The 20,596-nt window shown below is 58.4% G+C and overlaps 1 protein-coding gene across 1 annotated transcript in view; it reads right to left on the bottom strand.

The window, feature by feature from the left end:
* Positions 1–736: 736 nt before the first annotated feature.
* EXD3 (exonuclease 3'-5' domain containing 3) overlaps positions 737–20,596 on the bottom strand; it is a 333,185-nt gene continuing 313,325 nt past the window's right edge. The window contains exons 21-22 of the mRNA XM_054084169.1: positions 16,808–16,901; positions 737–6,170 (exon numbers count right to left, since the gene is read on the bottom strand). Coding sequence (XP_053940144.1) covers positions 5,800–6,170; positions 16,808–16,901 — 465 coding nt within the window. The 3' untranslated portion in view covers positions 737–5,799. The remainder of the gene's footprint in view (positions 6,171–16,807; positions 16,902–20,596) is intronic.

The raw sequence follows: 20,596 nt of genomic DNA, 5'->3' as shown, positions 1-20,596 counted from the left end.
TGGGTGGGCAGCGGTACAGCCTTCGCCCTCCTCCTCCTCCCCTGCCTTAGAGACCGAGCAGCCCTGGTTCAAGGCACAAAGTCACGGCAGGGAAAACCAAGCTGCTTTCTTCAAGCCGGTCAAATATGCGGCGAGGTTTCCGCTCCAGATTACAGGAGGAAGGAAGTTTGCTCCGAAGGGGATGGGGATAAGGTGGGGGAGAAGGGAGGGAAGCACATTCCTGCCTGATGAGGAACAATGCTGATACGTTAATTTGTAAACTAAAGCTGGCCTGAGCACCAAACACCTTGTCCCCATCAAACTCCGAAGGATATGGAAGGAGGACACAAGGTGAGGAGCGGAACTGGCCTGATATCCGATGCAGAGTGTGGTTTCTCAGGGCGGAGGGATGCCGTTCATTCAGGTCTCATTCAGTCTGGTGTGATCAAACAGAGATAAAACTCTGCCCCAGTGCTGCTTTATCACAAGGGTCCTCCGCGATCGATCGCAGGTGAGGTGGCCTGGAGGCTCTTGGGGTGGGCAGCCCGCACTGCAGGAGCTGCCCCTGCAGCCCACGAGCAGCAGGTCCCGTGAACCCATGGAGGGCTCGTTACTGCCCTAATAAACGTTAAACATTAGTGAGACACAGACAATGGGGCTGTTTAATTATTTTTTTTTAACTAGCCAGATAGGGAAACAATATTGTAGGCTGATTAAAAAGCTGGTTGGGTTCCCTTTGATCTGCATCCACCATTCAAAACCGGACAATTTATTTCTTCCTGGATGCTGCTCAAGGCCGATCCGACGTGGATTTTGGTGCTGACCATGTCTCTGACTGGAGATGACCTTGCTGCTCAGATCCCACCTCGGCATCACCTCCTGCGGGCAGCAGAAAGGGAGAGGGGCTGTGCTGGCCATTCCTAGGAGCTGGATGAGACCCCGTGGGAGCTGTTTTGTGCCATGCCCAAAGGAACAGATGACGCGCTGGTGTCTGCCCTGGGTTGGTCTTCTCCTAAACCCAGTCCCAGCACGGCTGACTGACTGTAAGCACCGGATCTTGTCCCCAAATAGATGGAGCTGGCAGGGAGACAAAGTCCTAGAGGTGGCCAGGAGGTGACCCTGCTGTCCCCAGGGATCAGAGGGAAGGGCTCTTCCAGGCAGCTGTGTGGCCAGGAGCGTTCCCCAGGGTGAGGGACAGGGTCAGTGTGCCCCGTTGTCCCCGTGCCAGCGGTGAAAGTGGTGGCAGAATGACGTGAACCCACAGCTCCAAAAACCCATGGAGCAAAGCCCAGGAATGGCCATAGCCGGCTGGAAGCGGTGGTTGGGAGGCTCGGGGCTGCAGCTCCCACCTCATTGCTCCTGGCTGGGACCGGGATGACTCGGATGCTGCTGTGATTCAGGCGCTTCCCCAAACAGGGTCTGGAGAGGTTCACCTCATCACACAATGAAGCATCACTCACCACGAGGCCCTGCAGCATTCCTGCTCTGCTTCACCTCCTGTTTCTACCCTTCCAGAGCAAACCCTGGAGCAACAGGATGCTGACACATGGGTGAGTCTGCGTGGAGCCCTGGGGGCTCGGGCGGCTCAGCCTCTGGTGCTGGCTTCCCCATGCTCACCAGCTGGGGTGGCTTCAGGAGGACCTGCCACTGGGGGCTGGCGGAGAGAGGCTGCTGACAAAGCACGAGCTCCGTCCTCCCTCTGCTCAGAGGCTCTTTAGGGTCCCTGCGTGCTGCTCCAGGGGATCTGGGGATCTGGTTGCTCACAAGGACACAGCAAGTCACAAGCCAGGAGCATTTGCAGAGGACGTGGCTCACGCACGGGAGGAGCCAGTGACTGTTTTTCAGAGCATCGAGGGTGCTGGCACCAGAGGACATGCTGCTCCCAGGCATTGAACAAATCACCTGGACAACAGGAAAACTGCAGAGATGGAGCATCAGCCCAATGCTGAGAGTGGCAGGATGTCCTCAAGGGACCAGGTACAACACCTGCAGCCATGGGGCAGCAGATACCCCAGGTGGGTGCTGAGGCTCCTTATCAGGGATCCCATGTGTGCCTTTCTGTAGGTCTCCTGCCACCCAGCCCAGACACCTGAGGGCTCCTGAACTGTCTCAAGGGAGAAAACTCCCCTGGCAGGGACCTTCCTGTCCCTGGGTGGGGACGGGGAGGGACTGAGAGTTTCAGAGCTGGTGGCACTTGATGGATGAGAAGACATACGCTATGGTCCATACTGCTCAGACTGCATCGGGAGCATCTTTGTCCAAGCATGTCCATGTCCAAGCAAGGCCACTGTCACCGCACCAGAGCTGACGCAGGCTGCTCTGAGGGATCTCTGCTGCTCCGAGGGGAGGCACGCGCTCCTGACACTGCCATTGGGAATGGGGCACAATTGTCAAACATCTGACACAGAGGCAGAAAACCTTTAATCATGGGTGTCATTTCCTAGCACCAAAGCCTTGCGCCGACATGGGCTTCAATACTGGAGCTCATCCTGGTAGCCCAAGACAAGATAATTATGGACCAACGACAGCAGGTTGGCCCAGAGCGTGTAAAACCAGGGTCTGTGCCTCCAACTGGCTGTATCATCACCTGCAAAGCAGACATTTGGTCCCTCCACATACCAGTTTTCCAGCACCAGAAGCTCTACAAGCGATTCCCAGTGTACTAGGCAGGTACATTTAGAGATCCCAGTTCAGCAGAACACAGTTTATCCTCTGCTGTCACCTCCTTGTCCCTGAAACATGAAAAAAATGACCTGAGGGAAAATGCGAAGGGGAAATTCTCATTTTAGATAAAGAGGGAATTAAGAGAAACATGTTAACACCCAGAGAGAGCACAGGGCAGCAAAACCAGGACATGAAACACAACTCCTTCAGGTTATATGCAAAAAATATAGACAACTGAGGAGGGAAATGGAAAGAACCAAAGGAAAAATGATGGCCATGGAGAGCAAGATCAGCAGAAGGCATTTTAATCCCATTATGAGAAATAATCCCCACGGCTGGAGGTGTCAGTGAGGGTGCAGGAAGCTGTGCCAGGGCCCAGGAGCCTCCAGCCAAGAGGGAAAATCCCTCTTTTTCTTCTGCTCATCTCAGAAGCAGCAGCCACCTCCAGGGCAAACCAAGAGAGAAGGGAAGGAGGTGACGGCGGGGATAGGGAGGGAAGGTCTGGCTCAAACAGACCGCTCCTGGGTGGTGGGTTTTTCTGGTCTGGGTGAGAGCCCACCCTGGGGATGGGGTATGAGAGGACACAGACAGGATCGTCTCTGGATGTGACTCTGTGGGAAGCACAGAACCTGCCAGCCCTCTCAGGGCAGGAAGGGAGAGAGAAGGAGAGGAGAGAGGCAGTGATGCAGCGGTTCCCCAGGGCAACCCCCCAGACCCAGTGTTCCCATGCAGCCAAAGCCTCAGCAGCAAGAAAGGTGGTCCCTGAGTCCTTCATGCATTGAGGCTGCACCAAGCCAGGCACGGACATCTCTGGCTGGGGCATCAGCACTAAGGCTTCACTTTGACACCCCCCAAAATTGGACTGGGAGAAGAGAAAAAGTGGTTTTAGGGCCAATCCACAGCAGCGAGGATCAAAACACAAACCACAGGGCTGCAGCACGTCCATCGCTTCGCAGGCAGAGCCGTGGCTGGGGCAGAGGCTCTCGCTGGCGCATAAGAATGGTAAAGCAGATGCTGCCCTGATGATGATGGTGATGGTCAGCCATGGAAGAGGCTTCCTCTCCAAGCACATCAAAGAAGGGAAAACAACCCCCCAAACCGCGGGGAAACACAGATCTTTGTAGCTGCCTCTGGCCAGAGCCACCCCAGTGTGTCCTGATGAGATTGGACCAGGCTCAGCATCCCCACCGTGCCAAAACGAGTCCTTACCTTTATGCACGTGCAGGGCCAGCAGTGTGTGCCGCCATGGTGACAGCCCCGCCGGTGATGCCGGGTCCTGCCTGGGCTTTGTTAATCATGAGGAGGTGTTGTTATTTTATGCCTCCACTTGAAAGAAATGGGTTCCTCATCAGGCAGCAGGCAAGGGGTAGTGGGTGGCCCTGGCAGGGCTGCAACGGAGATGGGGAGGGCACAGGGTGGGCACAGGGGCCCTGCGTCCCTCTGCCATCTCCTCATGGAGATCAGGAAAAAAAAAAATCACAGAATCATGGAATGTTTTGGGCTGGAAGGGACCTCACAGCCCATCCAGTTCCACCCCCTGCCATGGCAGGGACACCTCCCACTGGGTCAGGGGCTCCAAGCCCCATCCAACCTGGCCTTGAACACCTCCAGGGATGGGGCAGCCACCACTGCTCTGGGCAACCTGGGCCAGGGCCTCCCCACTCTCATTATGAAGAATTTCTTCCTAATGCCTGATCTAAATCTTCCCCCTTCCCATTTGAAGTCTTTCCCTCCCATCCTGTCACTCCAGGCCCTTGTGAGAAGTCCCTCCTCAGCTTTCCCAGAGCCCCTTTCAGCACTGGAAGCTGCTCTAAGGTCTACCCAGAGCTTTCTCTTCTCCAGGCTGACAACGGCACACTGTGACCATGGGAAGTGTCACCAGGGATGCTGGGCTGTTGTGCCCACAGCTGGGCTCGGCAGGGACCGTTGGCAAGAGAAGATGGTGGTAGTGGGAATATGACCACTTTTCAGGGTCACTTGTACTGACATCCAGGCAGGAACTCACAGAAAGAGCTATGTCTAATGCGGAAAAAGGGCTTTTTTTTTTTTTGCCAAAGGGCTGAGCCAGAGGGTGAGATGCCCCTGGCAGGGAAAAAGCCCCTGGCACCGCATGGCCAGGAGCACATGGAGAGGAAAAGGAAGTTTTGCACTGCAGCGTAAGCTGCCCGGGCAGGGTTTGTGCTGGCCTGCAAACACCACGCTCCAGCCAAGAGCCCCGTGGGCCCTCTCCGCAGTAACATCAGCACCTGGCAGTTACCTGGGATTACAGGAGGGATTCTACAAATGCTCCTCAGTGGCAGGATGGAGAGGCTTAAGGCTGGCCCTGGACTGGGAGGCACTGGTCGGCAGCGCTCAGACTGGCAGCACCAACCTGGGCTCCTCGCCTTGCCTGACCCTGGCAGCTTCGTCTGGATGGTGGCCATTCCCTGCCATCATCCCAGCTCCTGGCAGTGGTGGGACCATACGCTCCGCTGCCACTGCTGTGCATGCCCTGCAGAGCCCTGGGCACAGGGGGGAGCTTGATCGACCCAGCAAGCAGCCTTGGCACCGATGGCATCTCCCCCCAGCCTGGCACTTCTGGGATATCCCTCGCTCCCATGCGGGGTGATGTGAGTGCCAGTGGGCATCACGGTGCAGCCAGCAGTGTCCGTGGGGCTGCCCCGCAGTGCTCAGCCCCCCTGCACCCCCATGCCTGTGCCCACCCCGGGATGGTGGGAGCTGCTGGGAGAGCAGGGGAGATGGGTCATGGTGTGACACGAGTCCTACAGACAGAGGAGAGCTCTGGGCACCGGGGATGCTCGCTCCCCTGTGCTGCTGTTGGGGTCACAGCTCCCGGCTCCCCAACATGAGCAACCTGGCTGAGGGGCACCAGGTGAGGTGCTGGAGATGGATGGGTGCCACAGGGTGGTCGGCACTGGCTGGGTGATAGTTTGGAGAGCTCTGTCACCATCTAGGCACGCCCAGCCTGGAGGGAGGCAGAAGTAAAGCAAAGGATCCATTCCCCAACAACCTTTGATTTAATGAACTCATGGAGGCCACATATTTCTTGGCTGTCGTGAACCATCGAGGCAAAAGTCCCCTCCCTGGCAGATCCCAAAGTGAATCCCCCCATTCCAGCCTCACATCGCAAACCTGTAGCCCAAAATCTGCTGAGGTTCACCAGGAAGTGCGTCCCCCATGATCCCCGTCCTGCAGAGCCCCCGTGTACCCCCTCAGCTCGTAGATGCTCTGTGCGTCCTCGGTGGTGACAAGAACATCTTGAAACTGGGAGACGACACGTCCAAAATGGGACCCTTCCCAAAACACCTTCCCGCAGCGGCTACAGCAGTAGAAGTCGGTGAGCTCAGCTTTGTCCAGCACCCCAGGGGGGATGGCAGCCACCTGCAGGACCGTGCCCTCCACCAGCGCCACGGACGCCTCGCGCTGCTCTGGCCCCTCCAGCCACTCCCTGCACGGGGTACAGCCAGGCTGGGCTGCAGCAGCATCGCGGCTCTGACCGGGCTTCTCCTCACAGCTCCCCAGGCAGCCTGCAGGGAGAGGAGACAGCAGATAAACCATCAGCCACTGGTGTGCTCAGCCACGTGCGCGACCCTTGTGAGGGGCCTGTCCTCCTTGCAGGCAGTCCAGGCTCTGTCCTGCATTCCCAGGAGGAGCATCCTGTGAATTTGGGAGAAGGTGCCCACCAGAATCCATCAACTGCCTACCCTGACCATGGCACCTCCTGCAGCAACACTGCTGCGTCCCACTTCTTCCTCGACAGCAGCGCAGCCAGCTGTGCTCTTGGGAGCTACTCCAGTCTGGGTAATGGCACCAGTTCTGCCACTGCACTGGGTACAGTGGTTTTGCCTCCCTGTTACAGGCTGGGCAAGACTGTTCTCTGAGGTGGGCCACCCCGCACCCTCTGGCTCTGTTACAGGGCAAGCAAACAGCAAGGGAGGGTGGGAAGCCCTTAATGCTGCATTAATTGAGAAAGCCACCCATTAATAGCTGTCTGCACTGTAACAACACCCAGAACTCTCCTGGCCTGCCTGAGGATCTTAGAATCATGGAATGGTTTGGGTTGGAAGGGACCTCAAAGCCCATCCAGTTCCACCCCCTGCCATGGGCAGGGACACCTCCCACTGGACCAGGGGCTCCAAGCCCCATCCAACCTGGCCTGGAACCCCTCCAGGGATGGGGCAGCCACCACTGCTCTGGGCAGCCTGGGCCAGGGCCTCCCCACCCTCACAGCAAAACATTTCTTCCTAAGATCTCATCTCAGTCTCCCCTCTTTCAGTTCAAACCCATTCCTCTTGTTCTATCCCTGCACTCCCTGACCCAGAGCCCCTCCCCAGCTCTCCTGGAGCCCCTTTCACTACTGGAAACTGCTCTAAGGCCTCCCAGAAGCCTTCTCTTCTCCAGGCTGAACAACCCCAACTCTCAGCCTCTCCTCGTACAGGAGGTTCTCCAGCCCTCGGATCATCTCCATGGCCTCCTCTGGACTCACTCCAACAGCTCCATGTCTTTCCTGTGTTGAGAACTCCAGAGCTGGATGCAAGCTCCAGGTGAGCTGTCATGAGAGTGGAGCAGAGGGGCAGCAGAAAGCAGAGGACACCAGGCTTTGGGGTATGTGGGACATCCAGGACTCCCACCTCCTACCGCACACTCCGAGCCACGGCACAGCGGGGCGCAATGCAGCGCCGTGTCCCTTGTGCTGTCCCTGCAGGCACACAGATCCCTGCCACCACAAACCCAGCACCACAGATCCGGATCCCACGGCATCTTGGCAGCTTGGGGCTGGCTCTCACCGCGCGCAGCCCCGCAGCCGGGGCACGGCAGGTCACTGGATCCGGGCGGCGGAAGCCAAGGTCTGAGCTGCCTCCCATCCATCAGGACGCCTGGCAGGCAGGGCCGCCGGCTGCAGTTATTGCTCTGGATGACTCATTTTTGGCAGAGGGGGGGACTCGTCCTGGCCAGGCATCAATTAAGACAACAAAAGGCATCCTGCATTGCTCCAGCGGCACCTCTGGGGCATCCAGGATCAGAGGGAGCCAGCTGTGACAGAGGGGGACACCAGCATTCCCAGCTGGCTCTTCCCTACATCCCAACACCATCAGGACCTGGGACATCCTGGCCATTATGATAAGGGAAAGCAAGGCTGAAGACAGCCTTGGAACAGCCACTCTGTCCTGGCAGAGCCATCCCACAGCTGCCCAGACGAGCAGAAAGAGCCGCAGCCCAGAAGAGGCTCAGCTCTCCCTGGTCCCTGGGGCAAGGAGGGGCTCCCCAGGACCTTCCACACCTCCCAGAGGAGAAGAGCATCCCAATCTGGTGGAGCACAGCCACTCCCTGCTCCCAGCACACAAACAGCCACTCTCAGCCTCAAGGCTGTCACAGGAGATGTTCTCAGGGGGGTTTTGCGGACCATCCCCGTATCACCACACAGCCCAGGAGCTGATGGTGCCCCGACACTGACAGCCCTGTGACATGTGACATGACAGCATGTGGGGACAGGTTGTTTCCAGCCAAACCTGGTCTGGAAGAGGGGCATGGGCATGAGTTCAAGGGAGGTTTGTCCTGATTCTGCTTTGTCCTGGGTTCCCAGGCCCTGCGGTGCCTGCTGTCCCATGGAGGGGGGGAGATGGGAGTGGTCCCAGTGCTGTCCCTGTAACACAGACCCAGGACTCCTGCATTGTGGCCAACAGAATAGGTTGTAGGGGCTATAGGTCATTGGTGTCACCATCACGGTGGCCTTTCTATGTGATCCCCCAGCCCTGAGGGCCTCTCAGTGGGCAGGAGACTATGAACACCCCCTGCCTGCTGCTGCAGCACGGGGAAAGTGGCCCCAGGGCCAGTCCTGGCCACCAGCCGTGCCTCTCCTTCACCCTCTGCGTCTGCGTGGGACACAAACACCCATTATTGGAGGAAAAAACAGTGCCCTTAACACCCCATTTTCTCCAATTTTTGGCATTTGCTGAAGAACCCGGGCTGTTCGCGGGAGATCCCTGAGGCGGTGGAGCAGGGACGTGGGGGAAGAGCTGGGGTTTCTCTGGGAAAGAGCCTGCCAACGCGTGGCAGATCCCAGGGTGGGAGGCAGGGGCTCTGCCCTCGCCCCATCCCTGCCTCCCTCTGCTCTGTGCTACCCGGTAGCGCTGGGTGGCCTCAGCCCGGCCACGAAGGGACCGGCTCACCGAGGGCTGCACCGAGCACACGGACCACAGACTCCCTGCGAAACCCTGGGCCACCATTTGTATTCCTTCAGTTTATCACACACAGGCACAAATCTGCCTTTCTTAGCCTTTTCTAACCATCGCACCTGCTCTTGAGGGCCGGATCCCTGCGTCTGCCCCCAGGACCCTGACAGGAGGAACATCTCCCTAGGCTGGGAGCCTCCAGGACCGTGACAGGAGGGACATCCACCTTGGTTGGGACTTCTACATCCAACCATAATCACAATGATGCTGCCAGCACCAATGGCCAAGATTTTTGGAGCCTAAAAACTTCCCTGGCTCACCCTTGCAGCACTCCAACTCTGCCAGCGTCCCAGCAGGGACACTGGATGCTCCTGGATCAATGCTGGGCAATTTGCTCTCCCTTCCGATACGCTCCATCAGCTGCTGGTGGGCAAAGCCGCCTGCAGACCCCCTCCTTCCCTGCACGACGGGGTGGGAAACCTCCAGCTCTCCCAAACCCCCCAATCCCACCCCCATGGCTCATGAGAAAGAGGCAGGAAGGGAGGAAAAGTTCATCCCTTAAAAGCCGAGGGAAAGGCCGGGATGGTCACCCAGCCGTTTTGCCTTCCCCTTGCACCAGCCCCCCTCCTAATTGTGGCTCTTCAAAGGGTTGAAAATGCTACATCACTTCAAAGTGACCATTTTTGAATGGGAGCTTGTAAAACCCCTTCTCCCCCTTCCACCAAATTCCTCTCAGGGCTTTTGAAGATGCCTGAGCTCCCCTTGCTGCTGTGGTGAAAGGGCCACTGGGCGCCAGGCACAGGGTTCCATCCGGGCACGCCAGGAAAAGGTCTGATTCCCCCCCAAAAAGGGATTTTCCTCGGGAAACGGGGAGATTTTTTTCAATAAGTTTTTTTTCCCCTCTCCGTTGAGATCGACAGAGCCCTTCCCAGCAGAGCTGCTGCTCCCGTGGGGATGCAGAAGGCTTTCCTGGATGCTGCACCCCATGGAGATGCCAGAGATGGAGCAAAAGGCATTTGGGGTACGTGGGGCAGAGGGAGCTGAGTATGTCCCCCCAACGTGCCCGGAGTTTTTCCCATCGATGGCTTCCAGCACTCTGTAACATTCACACCAAAGGCTGGATTCCCACCGCATCTCCACGGAGGAGAAATGAAAGCGATTCCTTAACAAATCAATTCGAAACACCTCTTGGGAACTAATAATCCCATTATAAAACATCTTGAAAATGAAAAGCCCTTTTGCCTCCCGCTCACCTCTCCCCCTCCTGCCTGGGTCACCCTGGGGAGGACGGAGCCTGCTGAGGGTTGCACCCTGCAGCCACCCCAGCAGCCCGGTGCTGAGCACCCACTTGCGTTGGCGCTGCCAAGCTCCACAGGCAGGAATGTCCCTGTCCTCCGGCACTATCCGCAGCCTGGCAGCCCTGCTCAGCACAGAGCCATCTCCTCCTGCCCTCCCCGCCCTCGCACGTGCTGCCCACCACAGCACCAGCTCCTGCCCAGTCCTGCTCACCTGTGGGAATTTAAACCCAGCACAAACCACTGGTGTTCCCACCCACGGCCACCTCTTGCCTCGCTGGGAGGTGAGCACTGGACCTCTGCATCTGTCCCCAGGGTCATAGAATCATAGAATCATAGAATCACCAGGTTGGAAAGGACCCACCGGATCATCGAGTCCAACCATTCCTAACACTCCCTTAAACCATGTCCCTAAGCACTTCATCCACCCATTCCTTAAACACCTCCGGGAAGGGGACTCAACCCCTCCCTGGGCAGCTGTTCCAGTGCCCAATGACTCTTTCTGTGAAGAATTTTTTTCTGACATCCAGCCTGAACCTCCCCTGGCAGAGCTTCAGGCCATTCCCCCTTGTCCCGTCCCCTGTCACTTGGGAGAAGAGGCCAGCTCCCTCCTCTCCACAACCTCCTTTCAGGTAGTTGTAGAGAGTAATAAGGTCTCCCCTCAGCCTCCTCTTCTCCAGGCTAAACAACCCCAGCTCTCAACAGGAGGGACAACTACCTGGGCTGGGAGCCTCCAGGACCTTGATAGGAGGGACATCTACCTTGGTTGGGAGCTTTCAGAATCCTGCAGGACCCCATTTCTGCCTATTTCTGCAGCAGGTTCTTCCCCAATCTAAGCAGAAAGCACATCTCATGCCCTGGGGCACTGCACAGTTCCTGGCGCCCAAAACCCAGGTGGCTTTTGCACACCCCACTGTGAGGTCCTGCTCGTGGATGAGGCCAGCAGGAGGGATAGGGGCACAGCACCGGCTGCCCGCAGCAGGCCGGGGCGTGTTCACCCTCCCCTGCCCATGGGGAGGCCCTCAGATGGGGGAGGCTGTTACTGAGAGGCCACCATGATGGTGACACCGGTGACCTGTAGTCCTTACAGCCTATTTGGTGACAACATGAGAGTCCTGGGTCTGCATTACCAGGGCAGCACGGGGACCCCCCAACTCCGACACAGTGGGTACCACATGGCCTGAGACCCCGGGACAGAGCAGGATCAGGACGAACCTTCCTTGAATCCCTGCCCATTCCCCTTTCCCAGACCACAAAGCCCAGATTTGGCTGGAAACAACCTGTCCCCACACGCGTCAGCCCTGGGCACCGTGGGGTTTCCGTGTACGGGCACCATCAGGTAATCCAAGCTTCCCCAGAGGAGCTGGGATTCTCCTGCACAAAACCCTGCCCTCCAGGCCCTGTTTTAGCCCAGGTGCCTCTGTGCCACCCCAGCTACGACCAAGGCCACGGGCTGAGGAGCGGGGTGCTTGTCCTGGCCGGCTCCGTCGGGACCTGGCGCTCACCCCATGGCTCCGCAGTGGGAACCGCAGCCTCCTGCGAGGTTCGCGGGTCTGGCAGCGCTTGTGCAAGCTGAGAGCCCTTCTCCCAGCCCGGCAGCCGCACCCAGCTGTCATCGCAACCGCACACACGGGAGACTCGTCCGTAATTAGGCAATTAAGGCTGAGGTGTTTTGGAGAAAGCGCACCTCGTAAAGGCTTTGCACAAGGCTGAAAGCAGACCCGGGAGCATTCTTGGAGTACAAAGGTGCATGGGAAACCTTGCTGTGGTGAGAGATGGAACCCGATAAGAGGAGTTACGAGCCTGAGAAACACACTCAATTGCAGGGCACTGAAGATGCCTGGTTATCTCTTCCTCCTCGGTGAAGCAGATAAGCAAAGGACAAAGGACCTGGGATTGTGCAACCTGGGCTGTAGCAGCCCGGCCGTGATCTCAAGACGTTCCCAGGGCAGAGGAGGGCGGATGAGCTCAAGGCTCCTTCAGTTGCTCTCACTTCCCCGTGCCACTGTGGGAGAAAACCCTGCTGGCTCTCGCAGCCAGGGTCATGCTGGAGCACCAGACGGTCCCCAGCTCCTTCCTGGGGAGTGTTCGGCACAGCGCCGCTGCCAGCGGGTACACACAGAGCTCTGCAACCCCACCGCCACCAAAATGCCACCCACCTACAAGCCCAGCAGGGGCTTTTTTATCACTCTCCTGAAGAGCTGGCAGAGCGCAATCCAGCCAAGCCCAGGGGTGTTTCTAGCCAGTCTCACCACCGCAGCCCCTAGTCCCAGCCCTGCGCTGAAGCCCCTTGGTGCCCATCCCTGCTCTGTTCAGCGACAGACAGACGTGAGCTTGGTCCCATCACCCCTCTGCATCCTGGAAGGAAGAGAGCTTAAATGCTGCCTGGTCTGAGGATGAAGTGGGCTGGGGAGCCCATGGGAGCAGCCCCATGGGGAATGTGGTATTCTCTTTCCTACAGAAACATGCAGAGCAGCCCAAGCTGTCTGGGGTGCCTTGGCCTCTCCTGCACACTAAATCCAGTGCTGAAGCAGTGAGGACACACGAGGTGCTTCACGGGTGCCAAAGCCTTCCTGGGACAGTACAGTGATCGCCCACCGTTCCCCATAGCAGTGAGATGGGCACAACGCTCCCAGCAAAGCCGAACACTGTACATCAGGGAAGCATGGCAGGAAAAAGCCTGCATCTAGTCTTAAGCCTGTGGACACGCAGTGCCTTTTCCCACTGTGCATCAGAGCCCTCGGCTGAGGGAAGCAGATCCCACCAGACCATGCTCTCAGCTGTCCCAGTGCAGTGGCTGTAGAGGAGAGACGGGGCACTGTTGTGGTGTCACCCCATCTTGGAGCTGCTGCACAGCATCCCAGCTGCTCCTCAGCCTGCCCAGGGCTCATCCTGCACCTGCAGGACGTGGTGCTGGAGGAGAAGAAGATGTATAATGCAGATTCCACTGGTCTTAAGTGGCAGCTTTGGCAGCCAGTCGGGTGGGTGCTCAGCCAGCCTGGGGCTCCCCAGGGTGCTGTGTCGGGGTCTCTGAGCCCCCCGCCTGCTCCGCTGGCTCCTTTGCCTCTGCACGGAGCAGAGGCTCTGGGGTGCCTGGTTAGCAGCGCAGCCCAGAGAAAAGCAGGAACAGTTGTTTTCATGTTTTGCAAAATGTTTCAGATGGCAAGGGGTGCTTTTATGACTGAAGCAGCCTTTTCTGTTTGGCGAAGCCTCACCAGATCGAATGTGCTCCATCCTCGCCTTTCCCAGGGACTGGATTTCATCTGGCAGAGCACCCTGAGCACCGGGGCCTGTGCCAGCTGGTTTTACCACACTGAGTAAGCGCGAGAAGCTTCCCCTGGCCAGACCTGTGACACATCCCATCCCCTGGGGCATTTGGGAGCCTGCACACTGCCAACAGCCTCCAGCCAGGTCTTGCTTGTGCCATGGGGTGACCCACAGCGCCGCTGCCTCTCTCTGCCCCATGCCCTGCCAGCTCCAGGCACTCAAGTTGCTCTGAGCAGCCCACTGGGAAAAAGGTATCACGGAGCAAAGCTGTCCAGGCTCGAAACTATTTCCAGCACTTCCATCAAAGCCCTCATGCAGGGTGAACACGGCTGTGTCAGGGAAAATGTTCCCTAAAACCTGGGAAAGTCCTAGATCCAAGTTGGAGTGAGCTGTTACAGGATGAATAATCTGCTTTTCACCACTTGGAAGCCCTGCCATAAAAATCCAGGAGCCAAATGGTGTGGCACCAGCCCAGGTTTTGCAGCCAAAATGTGAACAGCCCCCCGGCTGCCGACAGCCAGACCCCAGGACTTGGGAGTGCACGGACAGCTGCAGGTTTATGGCAAGGCTTGGTCCTCAGGATCCATCCCCATCCCCATCTGATGGGTGCCCCAGCAGCCTTGGCTCCTGCGGTGCCTGCCGGCTCATCCCAGGAGATAGGAGGCTCCCTTCCTACCTGGAGGCCAGGAGCAGGGAAAGGGCATCATTATAGGAAGGGGGATGACGTGATTGAGAGCAGCCTGGCGGAGAAGGACTTGGAGGTGCTCGATGATGAGAAGCTCAATGTGAGCTGGCAATGTGCGCTCGGAGCCCAGAAGGCCAACCATGTCCTGGGCTGCATCCAGAGCAGTGGGACCAGCAGGGGACGGACTCTGACCCTCTGCTCTACTCTGGTGAGACCCACTCGGAGCCCTGTGCTCATTCTGGAATATCCAACACGAGAAGGATACGGAACTGTTGGAATGGGTCCAGAGGAGGCCACAGAAATGATCTGAGGGCTGGAGAACCTCCTGTATGAGGCCAGGCTGAGAGAAGAGTTCAGTCTGGAGAAGAGAAGGCTCTGGGGAGATCTTAGGGCAGCTTCCAGCACTGAAAGGGGCTCCAGGAAAGCTGGGGAAGGGCTTTTTATGAGGGCATGGAGTGACAGGACAAGGGGGAAAGGCTTTAAATTGGAAGGGGGAAGATTTAGACTAGACATAAGGAAGAAATTCTTCATGATGGGGATGGGAAGGTTCTGGCCCAGGTTGCCCAGAGCAGTGGTGGCTGCCCCATCCCTGGAGGTGTTCAAGGCCAGGTTGGATGGGGCTTGGAGCCCCTGATCCAGTGGGGAGGTGTCCCTGCCCATGGCAGAGGGTGGAATGGGATGGGATTTAAGGTCTCTTCCAACTGAAACCATTCCTTGATTCTATGATCTTCTTGCCCTGCAGCAGCATCCAGCCACGGCCCCAGGGTTAATCCATGAATGGGATGACATGGCCTGGGCTGGCGGCACACAGCAGGGCCAGTGCAGTGCAGGTGAGCAGCTGGGAGCGCTGAACTGCACCCAGGGCAGGGCAGGTGCCTGCCATCTGCCCCCCTTGGAAGGAAAATATGAAGGAAATTGGAGAACGATCGAGATTTTCCTTGTGAATGCACTTCTCTGGCTGTCCCGCTGCTGTCCCCACTGAGTGATGCCAGGACATTGTCATCACACCTTTCCCCTGTTTCTGTTCCACAAAACTTGACCCAAAGTGGGTCATTTTGGGGATAATCTACTTGAGCTCACGCTGATGTTTGCAATCCTAGTAACTCCCAACAGAATGTGGATAGAATCGGACCCTCTGGGCGGCTGGAGCCCTGGGGCACAGCGGAACCCCCAGCAAGTCCCCAGGCTCCTTCCTTTGGCTTGGGTACCACTTGCCCAGGAATCACAACTTCTATTTCCTGCAACAAAACACCAACCCTCTGAGCATGTTGTGGCATCTTTGGTCCCTGATCTCTCCACGTCGGAGGATGCTCTGTGTCAGAGGATGCTCCCTGACAAGGTGGTGGCTGGCACAGGGCCACCACCCGGCCCAGCGGACAGGGACCCTTCCCCACGAGACCCCCCAGAGACGTGAGGGACCTGGCAAGAGCTTGCACGTCACGACGGGGACATGGGGTGAAGCCGATGTAAAGGGCAGAGCAAGGTGGTCCCTGAAGGGTCTGCACCGAGGAGCAGTGGTGCCGTGTGACCCCCCAGCCCCATCACCCCATCCTGAAGGGGGAAGGGGAAACCGCTCACACGGCTGAACACAAACCACAACATTGCTATTTCCCATACTCCAAAACTGGCTGAACAGGCCCGGCTGGTCGCTGGGTACACACACAGCCAGTGCCCTCGCCAGAGAAACCGCTGGGAAGGATGCCCTGGACTTTCGGGAAGCACAGTGCTCCCAGGCTGCTGGCACCATGGGAAAAGCCGCTCCACCATGTCCCTCATTCCAAGAGCCACCTTTGTGGTTCCCAGTAAAGCCACAGCTGGCCAGGAGCACCCAGCAACAGCCACTTTGCACTGATTTCTCCTATCAATCAGATGGGGAAACTGAGGCACGGGAAGTGATGCATACAAGGGCCAGTGGCTGAGACCAGGCTAGTTCAGAGCAGCGAGAGGGACACATTTCCAACCCAGGGAGCCTGTGGTGGGTGTCACCACCAAAACGTAGCTCCTGACGGGGAAGAGTGAGGGGAGTGTGGGGGGTGTGTGTCACAGAATCAGACTCAGAGAATGGCTTGGGTTGGAAGGGACCTTTACAAGTCACCCAGTCCAACCCCCTTGAAGAAATAGAGACATCTTCAACCAGATCAGGTTGCTCAGAGCCCCATCTAACCTGTTCTGGAATGTTTCCAGGGATGGGGCCTCCACTACCTCCCTGGGCAGCCTGCGTCAACGCAGCTCAGGGCAGGACACGGAGGAGCCTTGGCTGCCCGGAGCCTGCCGGAGCCTGGCCGGGCGGGCGGCACTGACTCACTCCTGCAGCCTGACCTACTTTGAGCAGCAGGTGAAGGAGGCAGCAGCAGCAGCAGCGCCAGATAGGAGGCACTGACAGCCCAAGCTGAGTTTTCCACCTTTGGCGACGATGGCCTTGGGCTGTCACTTGGAGCCACTGCTGGCGTGTCACCAAACCACCCTGGGCTGGGCAACCCCATGCCCGACCCACAGCCTGGCAGGCAGCACGGGGCAGCGGCGGGGAGCCGGGCTTGGTGTATACAAGCTCAACCAGGCACAAAGAGGGCTTGGAAGAGCTCTGCGGGTCTGCGCAGGTTGGTGGCAGGAGACCCCATTCCCGCACCGAGGGACCTCCAGCAGGACAGCCCCGCTCTGCTCAGGGCAGTGAGCCCCAGGCAGGAGTGCAGAGAGGGAGCCGGGCTTGGGGCATCGCTCCCAGCCTTCAATGCCCGCCTGCTTACCTGCGCTGCTGTCCCTCGCCGCACGCCTGCTGCCCGCCATCAGCTGCCTCATCATCTCCCTCGAGACCTTCAGGTACTTGTTGCAGTTGCACACCTGCAAGAAGAGAGAGGGGGAGGCTGGTGAGCTGGTTGTCCCTGGGCATCGCCTGCCTGGAGTGAACAGCCCTGTGACGGGCACCCACTGCAGAGGCCGGACAGCCCCCAGTCGCATGACGGGGAAACTGGGACCATGCCCATCCCACTGTGGCAGAGCAGCAGCAGCCCCCAACTGGGGGGTTCACAAGCCACAAGAACCCCCTTCCCTAGAGGCACCCCATCTCTATGACCCTTCACCACCATCCATCACTGGAGGTGTTCAAGGCCAGGTAGGATGGGCCTTTGAGCAACCGGTTCCAGTGGGAGGTGTCCCTGCCCATGGCAGGGGGTGGAACTGGATGAACTTTGAGGTCCTTTCCAACCCAAATCATTCTACGATCTCCATGCCAGGCTGCTGGTACTGCTGCCCACGCCTGCCAGTCCTTGCTTCCTGGCCCTACATGATGCCAGGAAACACCAGAAACTGAGGTTGCCCTAAAACATCAAGCAGACACCCAAAGTTCAGGCCATGGCTTCAGGGTTTGTTCTGCCTTGTCTCACAGAAGCTGTGGAGGACGGCTGCGGACCCCAAAACATGCTGGGGTCTCAGCTGGCTCCGCTCCACTCAGCTCTGCCACAGCGCTGTGAACACCCATTCACATTTTCTGCCCCACCTTCGTTTGCCACAATGCACCCCAAGAGATCTCCAAGTGCCTGCTCGTGCCGGGTGCTGACCCCCAGGGAGCCAACCCCCTCCAGGAGGTCCCCAAAGCCCCGTGCCAAGGACGCTGTGTGCCCGTGCTGAGCCCAGCGTGCAGCCAGCAGCCGAATGTGCTTGCCCAGAAGCGATAGGCACTAAATCTCCTTGGGAGCACTGCAGCCAGCTCCTTGAGAGCTTCGTCCTCCTCTCCCCTTCCCTTCCTGGGAGCCGGGATGTGCCACAACACCTTTCATCAGACATTTGTTTTTAGGGGCTGTTTTCTGCTGGCGGAGCATTTTGCGCATGCTGCACCCAAGGCAGGCAGCGAGAGAGGTGCAGAATTTCACCAACCAGAACAAGTTTTCTGCCTGGGGCTTTGCTCCAAAGCCTGTTGAAACCAGAAAGGTTTTTCCACCTCCTGACCAGGCACCGGCGTGGTTTGTGGCGTGCTGGCTGAAGCAGTGCTGGGTTCATGGCGAGGCACAATGATGCCCCTTCTTCCCACACAGCTGCCTGGAGGAGGATGGGGGCAGGAGGATTTGTTTGAAAATGAGGTCACCACCGTGTCCCGGCTCTGCCCTGCAGGAGGAAGAGGAGGTTCTTTCCACCAGCAGCCTCCACAAAACCAGCACACGCTCCCCAGTCTGGGCACGATTTGGCCAGAAAGGGATGCTCAGGCTCAGGTCCTTGAGCTGCGCTGCTCCAACCCTGCAGAGCAGCATCACAGAGACAGAAAAGGTGTGATCTGGAAAGCACCTGATGGATGTGGCAGCCACTGCATCACTTTTAAAAGTAATGTTTCAGCCATCATAAAATCATAAAATCACAGAATCACAGAATGGTTTGGGTTGGAAGTCAACACAAAGCCCATGCAGTTCCACCCCCTGCCATGGGCAGGGACACCTCCCACTGGATCAGGGGCTCCAAGCCCCATCCAACCTGGCCTTGAATACCTCCAGGGATGGGGCAGCCACCACTGCTCTGGGCAACCTGGGCCAGGGCCTCCCCACCCTCACAGCCAAACATTTCTTCCCAAGATCTCGTATCAATCTCCCCTCTTTCAGCTGAAAACCGTCCCCCCTCGTCTTGTCCCTGCACTCCCTGATCCAGAGCCCCTCCCCAGCTTTCCTGGAGTCTCTTTCAGGGCTGGAAGCTGCTCTAAGGTCTCCCAGTAGCCTTCTCTTCTCCAGGCTGAACAACCCCAACTCTCTCAGCCTCTCCTCGTACAGGAGGTTCTCCAGCCCTCGGACCATTTCCATGACCTCCTCTGGACCCACTCCAACAGTTCCATGTCCTTCCTCTGCTCAGGACTCCAGAACTGAACGCAGGGCTCCAGGTGGGGTCTCACCAGAGCGGAGCAGAGGGGCAGAATCCCCTCCCTCCCTGCTGGTCCCACTCCTCTGGATGCAGCCCAGGACACGGTTGGTTTCTGGGCTGTGAGTGTCCATTGCTGGCTCATTTTTGTTTTAAAGTAGGAGCAATCCCCCTCCCTGGGCCCGGTAGATCCCGAGAGCCCAGGGGCAGCCTGGCATTTCCAACCCTGCCAGGCACTTGCCATGAGGCTCCAAGCCCCACATCACCCTCCCAGCCTCCAAGCCTTGGCCGCCCTCAGCTTCCCAAAAAACACAGGGCAGGCTCAGGATCCAGATAAGCCACAGTCTCAATTAGCTGTAATAAAAAATAGCAATTAAATTTATGAATGCCATGCAAAGATGAGGCGGAAGAGATGGAGCGAGAGGGGCAACCACCACGATAAGGATGGGTGAGTGGCTGTCGTGCAGGGGCCAGTGGTGGCCTCGGGCTCGATGCTCAGCTCTCGCCGGGGGATATGGCTCCCCACAGCCTCTGCATCCCGGTGTCGCTGCCCAGGGGTGTGGGGCAGTTTTTGGAAGGGCTCTTGCTTTTGTTTTAAGAGTAGATAAGTGGGGAGCCCCTCTGCTGGGGAAGGGATGGGGGTTTCCTCCTTGGGAAGGTTTGTTTTCTCTCAGATCCATCGTGGCAGGATTAGTTGTGGCCACCACGGAGCGGATGTAAACGGAAAGATCCTCGTAGTGGTGAGATGGCAGGAGATGGTGGCACCTGGGGGTGCAGCCGCCGTGAGCAGGGACTGTGACCTGACAGCCAAGGGGTCATCTTCTCCCCTTCAACATCTCAGGGGCCCCCCAGCCCCGTGCCTGGTGCAGGTTGGGGGCGGCAGCTGCTGCCCCACATCCCAGCGCTTCCCTGGAGGCGGTGTGCTGAGTGTGCAAGGTCTCTGCTCATGCCGCCCTGCCCATCCACGTGCCCCGTGTGACCACAGGGTGACCACAGGGTGACCAGGAGCCAGGCCAGGGCAGAGAAAAGAGCTGAGACAGAGTTGGGAGGACGAGGCTGGGTGGCTGCAGTCCCTGCACCCCTGCGCTCCCATGGCACGGAGGGTGCCCCGGTGCCCCCGAGGGCTGCGCGCCTCCGAGGAGGAGCGGTGCTTTCTCACGCTGGGGCAGCCCTTGCCAGCACACGCTGAGTCACTGGTGAATCCCAGCCGAGATCTGCTCTGCCCTCTGTGAAATGGATCTTGGCTGCACCCCTGCTGAAGCAATCCCGGCGCTCGGGAGCCATGGCGGGCGCGCTTTCCCACGGCAGCCCGGCTTCCAGCACCCCGTGTGAATCAGTCCCTTCGTGGGCAGGCGCTGGGTGCCCCCACACGGCACATGTGCGGATGCCCGGGCAGAGCCAGGAAAACACATCCCCACGCTGATCCCCGCACTGTGCCGGCCAGTGGGGCCGAGTCCAGGCTCTCTGGGCAGAGGGCAGAGCTGTGACATCTCCCTGCCTCCTCAGGCTCTGCTCGCCGTGTCCACGTCAAGGGTGAGGAGCTGGTGTGACCCATCTTGGATGAAGGTGGGGTTGCCACTGTGATCCCCTCTCCCCACACCTGTCTGGGTGGCCTGGCTGAGGCGCTGCACCCCAGTGCAGGGCATCGTCACCCCGACACCACATGCTCCTGCCCGGGGACCTTGTGCTAGGATCCACCA

This window comes from Cuculus canorus, chromosome 19, assembly GCF_017976375.1.
Source record: "Cuculus canorus isolate bCucCan1 chromosome 19, bCucCan1.pri, whole genome shotgun sequence".
NCBI classification, from domain to species: Eukaryota; Metazoa; Chordata; class Aves; order Cuculiformes; family Cuculidae; genus Cuculus; species Cuculus canorus.
Note: the sequence above shows the minus strand (reverse complement) of the source record. Positions and strands in the feature narration are given on the sequence as shown.